General features: G+C 53.0%; 1 protein-coding gene across 8 annotated transcripts in view; it reads left to right on the top strand.

Annotated features, from left to right (window-relative positions):
* ITSN1 (intersectin 1) overlaps positions 1-12,544 on the top strand; it is a 1,522,922-nt gene that overhangs the window by 1,458,834 nt on the left and 51,544 nt on the right. For all 8 annotated transcript variants that reach the window (XM_078656938.1, XM_078656936.1, XM_078656937.1 and 5 more), the window contains one exon: positions 4,746-4,844. In XM_078656938.1, the coding sequence (XP_078513064.1) occupies positions 4,746-4,844 (99 nt within the window). The remainder of the gene's footprint in view (positions 1-4,745; positions 4,845-12,544) is intronic.

Raw genomic sequence — 12,544 nt, 5'->3', positions numbered from 1 at the left:
GAATGGTAGGCGATAAATTCGGACAGTTGAGTCTTACAGATTGCTCAGCAGGGTTACGCCGTATCATTTCTTTCCACCTTGCTGCATCTTCAGCTGCCTCAGAATGGCTGATGGAGGAATATCTATCCTTCTTGCAGCAGAAAGCACAGGCTAAGGCATCCATTTAGAGGTTGCCAGCATCAGCAGTAGGCTTTGGTTGTTACTCTCTCTATTTTCTAGTGCCAAAGAAAGACGGAGGCCTTCATTCTGTTTTCGACCTTCAGCCTCTCAGTGTATTCCTGGGGAAGGACGAATTCACAATGCTCGCCCTAGGCCAGGTCTTGTCTGTTCTTCGATCCTGGAGACTAGATGGTAGTGTTGGACCTGCAGAACGTATTTATTCACATTCCCATCCTACAGTCTTTACTGATGTTCACGATGGGGAAGGAGCATTTTCAGTTCCAAGTCATCCCAGTGGCACCAAATTGGGCATAGATAGTGTGCTATTTAGGTCTCCTGGGCATGAGCATCTGTTCTTAGTTTAGGCTGCCGTTTCACTGGGATATTCTGTCACAGCAGCAAGGCAGGGTCCTGAACAGTGGTGGATGATGAACTCCACTTCACTAGCAGAGTTGTGCCAACTCCACGCTCTGCTTGGAGCGCGGAGTTCAGCAAAAACTATGATTCCGCCGCATGGCTGAGTTTGCCCTTGCTGCCCACCTTACCATATGAAGTGAATCAGTGCTGGCATGCAACTTTTCCTAAAGGCAGCCTTGATGGGAATTAGCTTCGAGGCACCATTGGTCGCTGAGAGTCACCTTCCTTGTATCAATATGACGAGCGCATCACGTCTGCCGCCCGTTCCTGCATAAGGCATTGGAACAACCCAGCGCTGACCGTGTGAAGAGGGCAGCCGAATGAAAGGCTGTCTGTGACCCCGGAGGAAGGGAACGGGTGGGAAATCCACAGCTTTCTGTTTGTCTTTAGTTTCCTGTTTTGAAAGTTGTGCACACGTTGAGGAAGTGGCTGTGGAAGGGGGCGGCTAGGGAGGGGGCGACAGAAGCTCGAGGGAGGTTGTGGCGGGCTAAAGGACCGGAGGGGAGGAGGAGAGTAGGGGGCAGAGTCGTTTTGGTGGGTAAGGGATATCATCTGTAATGTTACTGTTATACAGTCATTGTCCTCGTTGCTATGCCTGCGTTCCTTCTTTGGCAGAGGCTTTCAGGCAAAGTTCATAAAGTCAAACTCTCCTCTCATGGTTAATGATTATGGTGGAGCAACTCCACGAAATTCCGCGTAGTGAAACTCCGTCTACCCCTAGTCCTAAACCCAGGTCTGCGCTATCTTCACCTCCATGCTTGGAGATTGAGCGCAAACAGCTGATTGCCTTCCATCTCCCTCCTGAGATTGTAGATGTCATCTTGGCAGCCAGACAACCCTTGACAAAATCAGTCAAGACTGCCATTGGAATAAATTTGTAGTTTGGTACGTTACTCAACAGATTGGCTCACTTCAATCCAGGTTATCCAAAGTACTATTCTTTGTGTTGACCTTCGCCCAGCAAGGACTTTCTTTGGGCACAGTTAAATGGCACCTGGCAGCTCTTTTGGCTTTTTTTTTGCAGTTGCCAGGTCATCCTTTGTTGTTTGAATCACCGGTTGTGGTAGTTTTTTTTGAAGGGTTTGCAACAAATGTTCCGACCCTCTCCATCTACAATGCCTCCGTGAGATCTTAACTTGGTCTCACCGTCCTGTTGTGTACTTCATTTGAACCACTGTAAAGCTGCCCTCTATGCCCTCTCACCTCAAGACAGTGTTCCTTATTACCATAACATTGACAGGTGAGGGAGCTGCAAGCCGTCTTCGTCAACCCTCCATACACTACTTTCTTCCCAGACAAGCTGGTTCTGAGAACCTGAGCTTTCTTTCTTCTGAAAGTGGTGACTTTTTTTCTCATTGGGCAAAACATCACCTTACTGGCGAAATATGCTCCACTTCACCTCCCTATGGAGGAGCAGAAACTCCACTGGCAGGATCCTAAAAGGGCTTTTAGCTTTTACATCGATCGTACCAGGGAACACCATGTTAGAAGATCGGTTATTTGGGGGATTTGCTGGAGTAAATAAAGGCAAGGCAGTGCACAAGAGGATCATCTCTTAGTGGGCCTGCTATACATTATCCAAGAAGCAGTCACTAGAAGGTTTGTGAGCTCAGTCTACTAGTGCCAAGGCTGCTACCACTGCATTTGGCACGCAAAGTGTCTGTTCTGGATATTTGCCAGGCTGCTACGTGAACATCACTCCATAAATCCAGCCACGTTTGTTGAGATGGGTATTTTTCCGGCTCAGTCTAGTAGTGCATTTTTGTATGCACCAGTTGACAGACCCATCACCTGGAGGGTACTGCTTTGGTATATATCCTAATGGTGAGGAATCTGTGGTTAGAAGTATCTATCAGAAGAACAAATTGCATACCTTCGGTAAAGCTTTTCTGGTAGATACTTTGTCTAACCATATACTCTTCACAGCCCTTTACATCCTTCCCATTTTGAAAACTGGCTTATTTTCTAATCTAAATGTTTAGAGATGTGCACAGCTGCCAAAGCCTCTATACTGTTGGGCTCTGCACCTGGGAGCTAGACGGACAGTCTAGAAAGTAACTGACGTCCACACGTGTGAGTGGCACCTATATTTTGCTATGCGCACAATTTCTAAAGTGGAACGATTTAAGTGGTTTGTGAAAAGGCAGATGGTGTGATTATGTATTATAAGGTGCAAAGTACCATGTCCCCCTGCGTTAAAAGACGCATGCATTCTTTTTAGTTGTGAAGAGACATGTTCAGCCTGCCAGTCAAATATTTGCATCTTTGTACTGATTCATAGTTTCATTCTACTGCCTTCGATTTGGGTTGAATTAAAATACACCCCCTTGTTATTAATGCCGTTGTTTGCTTAATTGATATGCTAACCTGTACTGTGCTCTTGGTGAGTACGAAGACACTGGTTAACCTATTTTAGACAATCTAATGTTTAAAGGGAAAACAAACTATTATGTGTCTAATGGAAATTCCCTGTTTATGAAGTTACAACATCTTTAGTTGTGACTTATTGATAGAATTGTATTATTGTTAGTTTACATTAAACTATGTGACCCACTATGACCAGGATGTGTGCAGTGCATAGGAAAAGTGTTATAGGAACTACTAGTATTTTATTAAGAACTAGCAGCCCGTCCCGACGTTGTCCGGGTATGAAATAGAATGTGTGTAATGTGTGCATTTGGCAAGGGCAATTTATTTTAAAATCTCGCCCGACTACAGCCCTGGTTGATGTTATCAGCCGCGGGTAAATCCGTTTAATGAGAGAGTTGAGTGACAGCGAGTAGGAGAGGCTGCAGTAATTGTCCCCGCAGACACGCTCATTTGCGTGTTCCCCCGCTTGAGGCCCAAATGCAGGCCTGTTTGATGTTAGCAGGCGCGTGTTCCCCCGCTTGAGGCCCAGCTGCAGCCCTGGTTGATGTTATCAGGCGCGTGTAATTAGTGTACTGATCCGCCGCCTGAGCCCGGCTAGAGCCCTGGTTGACGGTAGCAGGCACGTGTAATTTCGTTGAATGAGAGAGTTCAGTAACAGCGTGCAGGAGAGGCTGCAGTAACGTTACTTACCAGGCTTCCAGGTGAACACGTTTGTCACGCCCCAGCACACGGCCACAGCAGACGATCTTCTGAATAATGTACGACCCACATGGCATGAAGGGCGGAACGTAGCACATGCCCCCAGCGTTTCTCACACCCCCAGCGTGCCCCTTGATGCGGCACAATTGCATTCACATGGCATGAAGGCCGGACACACGCCCCCAGCGTTTCTCACGCCCCCAGCGTGCCTCTTGATGCTGCGCAGCAATGTAATTGGCGCTTGTATGTACGACTCACATGGCATGAAGGGCGGACACACGCCCCCAGCGTTTGTCACGCCCCCAGCACACGCCCACAGCCCACGATGTGATGGCCGTACCACACGCCCCCAGCGTTAGTCATGCCCCCAGCCCACGTCTACAGCACAACGCAGACACGCCCACAAGGGACTACTTTGCTGGCACGGTTCTTTTTCCTTTTAAATGTATAGAGGAGTTGGCCTAACGGCTAAGGTGCTCGACCTCGGACCTGGGGATCTGGGTTCGAGTCTTGGTAACGACGCCAAACATCCTGTGATTCTGGGCAAATCACTTAATCTCCCCGTGTCTAACAAAAATGAATGTGTGTCCTCATGTAACGTAACTGGTGCTATGTAAAGCGCTCTGATACCTGATTTAGTTCAGGTCAAGTTCGCGCTGTATAAAACTCTGCAAAAAAAATATATATATGGTGGCCGTCTGCATAGCCTATGTCCTTTTGCTGCAACTGCCCTTTCCAACGCTGTATTGGGTGTTATGATTGGTGCTGTGGTTACTGAGATTACCCGCCTCAAAGGTTTGGGCTCTCTCTTTATAATATTAGTATGGATAAACAACCTCAATCACGCACAAAATAAAGACTGTATTTGTCAGCTCGAGACTATCTCACTTCAGAGCATTCATCCTGTGAACTTGTTCTCTCGCTGATTATGGATTCCTTTGTTGAGTTTTCTTTGCATGCTTTGTTTTGCACAGGCTGCTACTTTGATTGTATATGTGTGTCTGCATGAGTTTTGCCATCATTCAACAAATACCAGTAGTGATTTGTTAGGAATTAGTTGTATGTGTCCTGCTAACTTTTTGCCTCTCTAATTTTCCCAGCGGTTAGCCATGGACCCACGCTGTAAAGGAATGCCTTTGTCTAGTTTTCTACTGAAGCCCATGCAACGGGTAACCAGGTATCCATTAATAATAAAAAATGTAAGTACCTTGCGTAACAGAATGGGTTTTTAACGATTGATGTATTTTTGTCTTTTAAATGCATACAATTTGTTCTAGTTTATTCCGACCCTACATTATATTATTCATTTTTTGATGTCCTTTCCTGCCATGTTTCTGGTGATCCAATCCCACTAACCTATGGACTTGCTGTACAGCAAGTGTTGCATGGGTCAACATGCTACTGAAAGGATCTCAGCGTCTTAGTGGGGTCAACATGCTACTGAAAGGATCTCTTCATCTTAGTGGGGTCAACATGCTACTGTAAGGATTTCCGCGTCTTAGTGGGGTCAATATGCTACTGAAAGGATCTCCGCGTCGTAGTGGGGTCAACATGCTACTGTAAGAATTTCCGCATCTTAGTGGGGTCAACATGCTACTGAAAGGATCTCCGCGTCTTAGTAGGGTCAACATGCTGCTGAAAGTATCTCTGCGTCTTAGTGTGGTCAACATGCTGCTGAAAGGATCTCAGTGTCTTAGTGGGGTCAACATGCTACTGAAAGGATCTCTTCATCTTAGTGTGGTCAACATGCTACTGAAAGGATCTCCGCGTCTTAGTAGGGTCAACATGCTGCTGAAAGGATCTCCGTCTCTTAGTAGGGTCTACGTGCTACTGAAAGGATCTCTGCGTCTTAGTGTGGTCAACATGCTGCTGAACGGATCTCCGTGTCTTAGTAGGGTCAACATGCTACTGAAAGGATCTCCGCGTCTTAGTAGGGTCAACATGCTGCTGAAAGGATCTCCGTGTCTTAGTAGGGTCAACATGCTACTGAAATGATCTCTGCGTCTTTGTGGGGTCAACATGCTACTTAAAGGATCTCTGCGTCTTAGTAGGGTCAACATGCTCCTGAAAGGATCTCCGGGTCTTAGTGGGTTAGGTCCACAGCACCACTGGATGCGGCAAACATTTATAGGGTGTTCCTGTTACTGTTCCACAACCATTCACATCCCAGTCGAGTTTTCAAAACTGCAGATTTACAGACATCACAGCAACAGTTGCATTTGTTCTCACGCTCTGTGAGACACCAGTGCCTAGATGTCAAACCCTATGCACCCAGCTTTTCATAGGACAAACTAACTAATACCCCTTCAACCTCAGATCTGAAGCCAGCGCAGGAAACCACTAAAAATCAGGGCACCTTTGTGACCTTGTCAAGGCTTTGAAGCGCTATGTAATAATACATAAGGAGTAGGTACTTAATAATCAAGAAAACACCTTGGGCCTCACAAGCTTTATGGAAAGCATTCCATAAAGACTAATACATTGCAATACAGGTTCTATGGGGTCAAGAGTGATTTATTTGCAAGCAGGGAACTGATCATGGACATGATGTCCAATTTGAGTGAGGAAAGTAAATTCCTCATAGACGCTGTCAATCTGAAAGAAACAGGTTAGTATTAGATTCCTTACCTTAGAATATCCCCAGGCGTCAGTCTGGATCCGGAAACTTTTGCGTAGCAGTACCCCTGCGCGTCGGTAGGCGTCGTCTGCAGGCGTCCCCTGCGGCTCCGCGTCCGTCGTCGGCGTCGTGCGCCGTGATGACGTCGCTGGAGTATATAGACGCCGCCTCCGCGCGCTGACGTCAGTTCTTCTTTTTTCCGCGCCAGTTAGCGCAGATCCGAGAAGTGCAGTACTCCGGTCTTTTGACCAAAGTTTTGTGAATCCTTGATTCTTCTTACGGTGCCGGTAGGATGCCCGGTTTTAAGAACTGTGACGGCTGTGACCGCACGATGTCGGTCACGGATCATCACCGACTCTGCCTCCGGTGCCTGGGCCCCGACCACGCCGTGGACGACTGTGTCGACTGCTGGGCCCTGACGAGTAAAGCTAGGCGGGAGCGGTCCCGCAAGCTACTCGAGCTGTGGGTGTCGGCCCTGCGTCGAGAGCGGTCCCGGTCCGGCCGGAGGTCGAGGGAGCGGTCGAGAGAGCGGTCGCGGAGCCGCCACGAGCGCTCCGGAAGTCGTCGCCATTCCTCTGGTTCCTCAGGTAGGAAACACAAGAAGTCGGGGCGTCGTCATCGTACCCCCGACTCCCCCCGACGCGCGCGCGATGCGGCCGGGGGTTCGGGTGGCCCCACCCCCGCGGCTCCGCCTGAGTCGCCGGCGCGGCCTGCTCCATACCCTACAGTCCCTGGGCAAGGCGCGACGCCCAGGGAGATAGAGGAGTTCCTCATGGCCATGAGGGCACTGTCTCCTCCGACGGGGCCTACGGCGCCTTCGGGCCCTGTGCTCCCGTCCGGGGGCCCTAGCGGTTTGGGTGCTCCTGCCTCGACGCCGTCGGGTGCTCCGGCCCCGGCGCCGCTGACGCTCCGACCCCGGCGCCGCAGGGACCCTCAGGGTCGACGCCGGCTGGTCTACCGGCCTCTCCGGCACCGATTCCATCGGGGTTGCCCCCGACGCCGCCCCCGGGCGGCGCCGGCCCCATACCCTCTCCGACTCCGGACGCGGAGTCGGACCGGCGTCGCCCGACTCCGACGCCGATGGGGCCTGTGGACCCCGGGGAGCCGGTCTACATTGTTGATTCCGAATATGGTGAAGATGTAGATTACGGAGAGGGTTGGGAGGGGTCTGAGGACCCTCTGTCACGCGAGTGTCAGTACAATGTGGACTGGACAGGTGATTTGGGTGACGCCAGTGGTCTGGACGACTCTCCTAACCCTGGTTTTGTCTCGCCTCCTACCGTAGCTTCGGAGGAGGGGGCTGCTTATTCAGTGGTGTTGATGAGGGCTGCCAAGGCCTTACACCTTGAGCTCCCCGTCGCGGCCGTGAGGCCTAACATCCTCACTGAGGTCTTCAAACCGCAGTCATGCCCACAGGAGCCACTGCTGCCGTTCAACGAAGCCTTGTCTGATGTTCTTTTGGGCACCTGGTCCAGGCCCGCTTCAGGTTCGCCTGTTGATAGGAACGTGGCCAGACGCCACCGTCCGTGTCCGGATGACCCCAAGTTCCTGTCCACCCATCCCACCCCTGAGAGTCTGGTGATCCAGGCCTCGACTTCCCAGACCGCATTCCCGTCGGCCCCGCCCGACCGGGAATCCAAGAGGTACGACCAGTATGGAAAAAAGGTCTTCTCGTCCCTGAGTTTGGGACTGCGGTCTTGCAACACCGCATGCCTCTTGGGCCGCTACTCCCACTCTCTGTGGGATACGGTTGCGGACCTGCTGCCGGAATGCCCGCAGGAGGTACGGGCAAAGCTCGGCAAGGCTATGATTGAAGGCCGAGACGCGGCAAAATACTCCATCAGGTGTGGTCTTGATACGACCGACTCGCTGGGCAGAGCGATGTCCACGACGGTGGCGATTCGTCGCCACGCCTGGCTGAGGTCCGCCAACTTTTCGGCAGATGTCCAGAATGCCTTGATGGACATGCCGTTCGATGGCAGTCGCCTGTTTGGCGACAAAGCGGACCACGCGCTGGAGCGCTTCACGGACTCCAGGGTCACGGCCAAGTCCTTGGGTCTCTCGACCCAGCGCCAGCAAACGGGTTTGTTTCGCTCCTTTCGTGGCCAAGGAAGGGGCGGTCCCACACGTGCTGCCAGCCACGCGCCGCAACACATTTCTCAACGCGGTGGCGGCCGTGGAGTCCACCGTGGAGGCGGTCGGGGACAACGGCGAGGTCAGACCACACCTCCCCCCGCAGCATCGGCCTCCAAATCCTCCTAGTCCGTGCTTTCAGGCCCATGTGACGCCAGTGGGTGGCAGGGTTCGCCATCACCACTCCCGCTGGCGCACTATCACATCGGACAGGTGGGTGCTGCAGCTCTTCCGAAGGGGCTACTCCCTCCCCTTCGAGACCACTCCTCCAGCCATGCCACCGCAGAACCACCGTGTGTCGGGGGACCACTTGACACTTCTGCAGGAGGAAGTTACGGCCCTCTTGGCCAAGGGGGCCATCGAGCGCGTTCCTGGGCCAGAAGTAGGGTGTGGTTGCTATTCCCACTACTTTCTGGTACCCAAGAAGGACAAAGGGGGCCTACGTCCTATCTTGGATCTACGGAACGTCAACGGCTTTCTCCGGAAGGAGAAGTTCAAGATGTTGACTTTGGCTCAGGTCTTGGCTGCTCTAGACCCGCAAGACTGGATGGTAGCGTTGGACTTGCAGGATGCGTATTTTCACATCCCCGTCCTGCCGGCCCACCGGCGTTACCTGCGGTTCACGGTAGGCCACGAGCACTTTCAGTTTATCGTGCTCCCATTCGGCCTTACCAGCGCCCCACGGGTGTTCACAAAGGTGATGGCGGTGGTCACAGCCCATCTGCGCCGGTTGAGGGTTTCAGTCTTCCCCTACCTGGACGACTGGTTGTTGAAGGCGGGCTCGCCCCAGACAGTCGTCCACCACCTTCAGATGACGGCAGACCTCCTGCACGAGCTGGGGTTTTCCATCAATGTGCCGAAATCACACCTGTGTCCCTCTCAAAAGCTCCTTTTCATCGGAGCGGTTCTCGACTCGGCGCAGTTTGGGGTTTATCCTCCGGAACGGCGAGTCCGGGATATATAGGCTTTGATTCCCATCTTTCAGCCGTTATCCCGGATTTCGGTCAGGTTGACGCTGCGGCTGCTGGGGCTGATGGCTTCCTGCATCCTTCTGGTGCATCACACCCGGTGGCGGATGCGGGCTCTGCAGTGGGACCTGAAGTTTCAGTGGGCCCAGCATCAGGGCAACTTGTCCGACCATGTCTTGATCTCGGAGGGCACGGCGAGACAACTGCAGTGGTGGCTTACGGACCGCAATTGGGTCAGAGGCAGATCCCTCTCCCTTCCCCAACCGGAGCACGTGGTTGTGACGGACGCATCCCTCCAGGGCTGGGGAGGCCACTTGGGAGAGGCGGAGATCAGAGGCATCTGGTCTCCGGCGGAGTCCCGGCTCCATATAAACCTCTTGGAGCTGCGGGCGATCCGTCTAGCACTGAAGGCATTCCTCCCCTTTGTCAACGGGAGTGTAGTGCAGGTGTTCACAGACAACACCACCGCCATGTGGTACTGCAACAAGCAGGGCGGAGTGGGGTCGTGGACCCTTTGCCAGGAGACTCTGCGTCTCTGGCAATGGCTGGAACGTCAGAGCGTGACTCTGACGGTTCAACACCTGGCAGGTTCTCTGAACGCCAGGGCGGACGAACTCAGCCGTCGGTGCTCGGTGGATCACGAATGGCATCTGAACTCGGACGTGGCGAAAGGCCTCTTTCTGCAATGGGGAGAGCCTTGGTTAGATCTACTCGCCACAGAAGAGAACGCGCAATGTCATCAGTTCTGCGCGTTGGAGTTTCCAAGACGGCACTCGCACGGCGACGCCTTTCGGCGCGAGTGGAGTTGCGGTCTATTGTACGCCTTTCCGCCTATACCACTTCTGCCCAGAGTGCTGACGAAGATCAGGCGCGACCGGGCCCAAGTTATCCTTGTGGCTCCGGACTGGGCTCGAAGGTACTGGTATCCCGAGCTACTCAGCATGTCAGTCGGTCCCTCGATCCGCCTGCCCCTTCTGGAGGACCTTCTGTCGCAGCAGCAGGGGACGGTCCTCCACCCGAACCTGTCCAGTCTCCACCTCCATGCGTGGAGATTGAGCGGCGACAGTTGAGGCCATTTGACTTGCCTCCTGAAGTTTGTGATGTGATTCTGGCAGCCAGGCGTCCCTCCACAAAGTCGGTATACGCCTGCCGGTGGAACAGATTTGTGGCATGGTGCACAGCAAAGGCTGTGGACCCTCTTTCTGCCCCTCTCTCCGAGGTTCTCCTCTTTCTTCTCTCTCTTGCCCAGCAGGGCTCTGTTCTGGGCACTGTCAAGGGCTACCTTTCTGCCCTTTCGGCCTTTCTAAGGCTGCCTGATCAACCTTCTTTGTTCAAGTCCCCTATTGTAACGAGATTCTTGAAGGGCATCACACACATGTATCCACCTGTTCCGTTTGTGATGCCTCAGTGGGACTTGAACCTGGTTCTGACCTTCTTGATGTGCGCTCCCTTTGAGCCACTTCATTCCTGTCCTCTCCGTCTCCTGACTTTAAAGACGGCCTTCCTGGTTGCCATCACCTCTGCCAGGAGAGTGAGTGAGCTCCAGGCTCTTTCTGTCAAACCTCCTTTCATGTCCATTCATCCAGACAAGGTGGTTCTGAGAACTAGACCTTCTTTCCTGCCCAAAGTAGTCTCTGCTTTTCACATCGGGCAGTCCATCACCTTACCCTCCTTCTTCCCGCCTCCGCATCCTTCAAAGGATGAAGAGCGGCTCCATCGTCTGGACCCAAAACGTGCGCTTTCATTTTATATGGATCGCACTCGCCAGTTCCCGGTGGATGACCAACTGTTTGTTGGCTACGTGGGTGCGAAGAAGGGAAGGGCGGTGCATAAACGGACCATCTCTCGGTGGGTCGTCCTGTGCATCAAAGCGTTCTACTCTTTGGCTCGGAATGAGCCTCCTGTTGGGCTGAGGGCCCATTCCACTCGGGCTATGGCGGCTACTACTGCCCTGGGCCGGGGAGTCCCCTTGCAGGACATTTGTCAGGCGGCTACGTGGGCCTCGCTGCACACGTTTGCAAGGCACTACTGCCTGGACAGTCAAGTCCGGAGGGATGGCTTTTTTGGCCGTTCTGTCCTCCAGGACTTTCTGGTGTAAGCTGTATTGGTTCGCAGACCCACCACCGGGGTTGGTATTGCTGGGGTATCTATTCTAAGGTAAGGAATCTAATACTACCCTGTTTCTTTCAGATGAACAAGTTACTTACCTTCGGTAACCATATATCTGTAAGAAACAGTAGTTAGTATTAGATTCCTTACCGCCCCACCCATCCTCCCCGTTCTGCGAACTGATACATAGGGTTAAGGTCATCCCCTTCAGGGCCCTAGTTTCGCATGGCACCAGTGTTGGTTCTTACATGGCTCTGCGTGTTCTGGCGCGGAAAAGCTGTGTGCGAAGAACTGACGTCAGCGCGCGGAGGCGGCGTCTATATACTCCAGCGATGTCATCATGGCGCACGACGCCGACGACGGACGCGGAGCCGCAGGGGATGCCTACAGACGACGCCTACCGACGCACAGGGGTACTGCTACGCAAAAGTTTCCGGATCCAGACTGACGCCTGGGGATATTCTAAGGTAAGGAATCTAATACTAACTACTGTTTCTTACAGATATATCGTTACCGAAGGTAGGTAACTTGTTCTACAAGGTTCTGCAGGCAGGTTTTATACTTTTGTTACATGATCTCCTTAGACAAAGGTTGAAAGGTATTGGAGGAGGAATGGAGCAGAGGCACAACTGTGGGGAGGGGAAGCGAAAACATGTCAAACAAAGGCCAAATAGCCAATGCAAATGAAATAACATGGGGGGGCAAGGCAAGCCCGACAGCAGAGGCCACAGACCGCGCCGTGAGGGGAACGGCTAAGACACCGACACCAGCTCTCCCAGCAGCGCCGTGAGGGCAACGGCCAGGGACTTCATTTCCCAGGTGCCCCGGAGTTTCACCGGCGCACCGGTGACACCACAGCCTGCGCCCGGGGGCGCTACTAAACAGCGGAGCGCCGAGCGCTCAGTGGGGGGCAAGGCAAGCCCGACAGCAGAGGCCACAGACCGCGCCGTGAGGGGAACGGCTAAGACACCGACACCAGCTCTCCCAGCAGCGCCGTGAGGGCAACGGCCAGGGACTTCATTTCCCAGGTGCCCCGGAGTTTCACCGGCGCACCGGTGACACCACAGCCTGC

Source organism: Lissotriton helveticus, chromosome 8, assembly GCF_964261635.1.
Source record: "Lissotriton helveticus chromosome 8, aLisHel1.1, whole genome shotgun sequence".
In the NCBI taxonomy this organism is placed as follows: Eukaryota; Metazoa; Chordata; class Amphibia; order Caudata; family Salamandridae; genus Lissotriton; species Lissotriton helveticus.
This window is presented reverse-complemented; position numbering and strand designations above follow the sequence as displayed.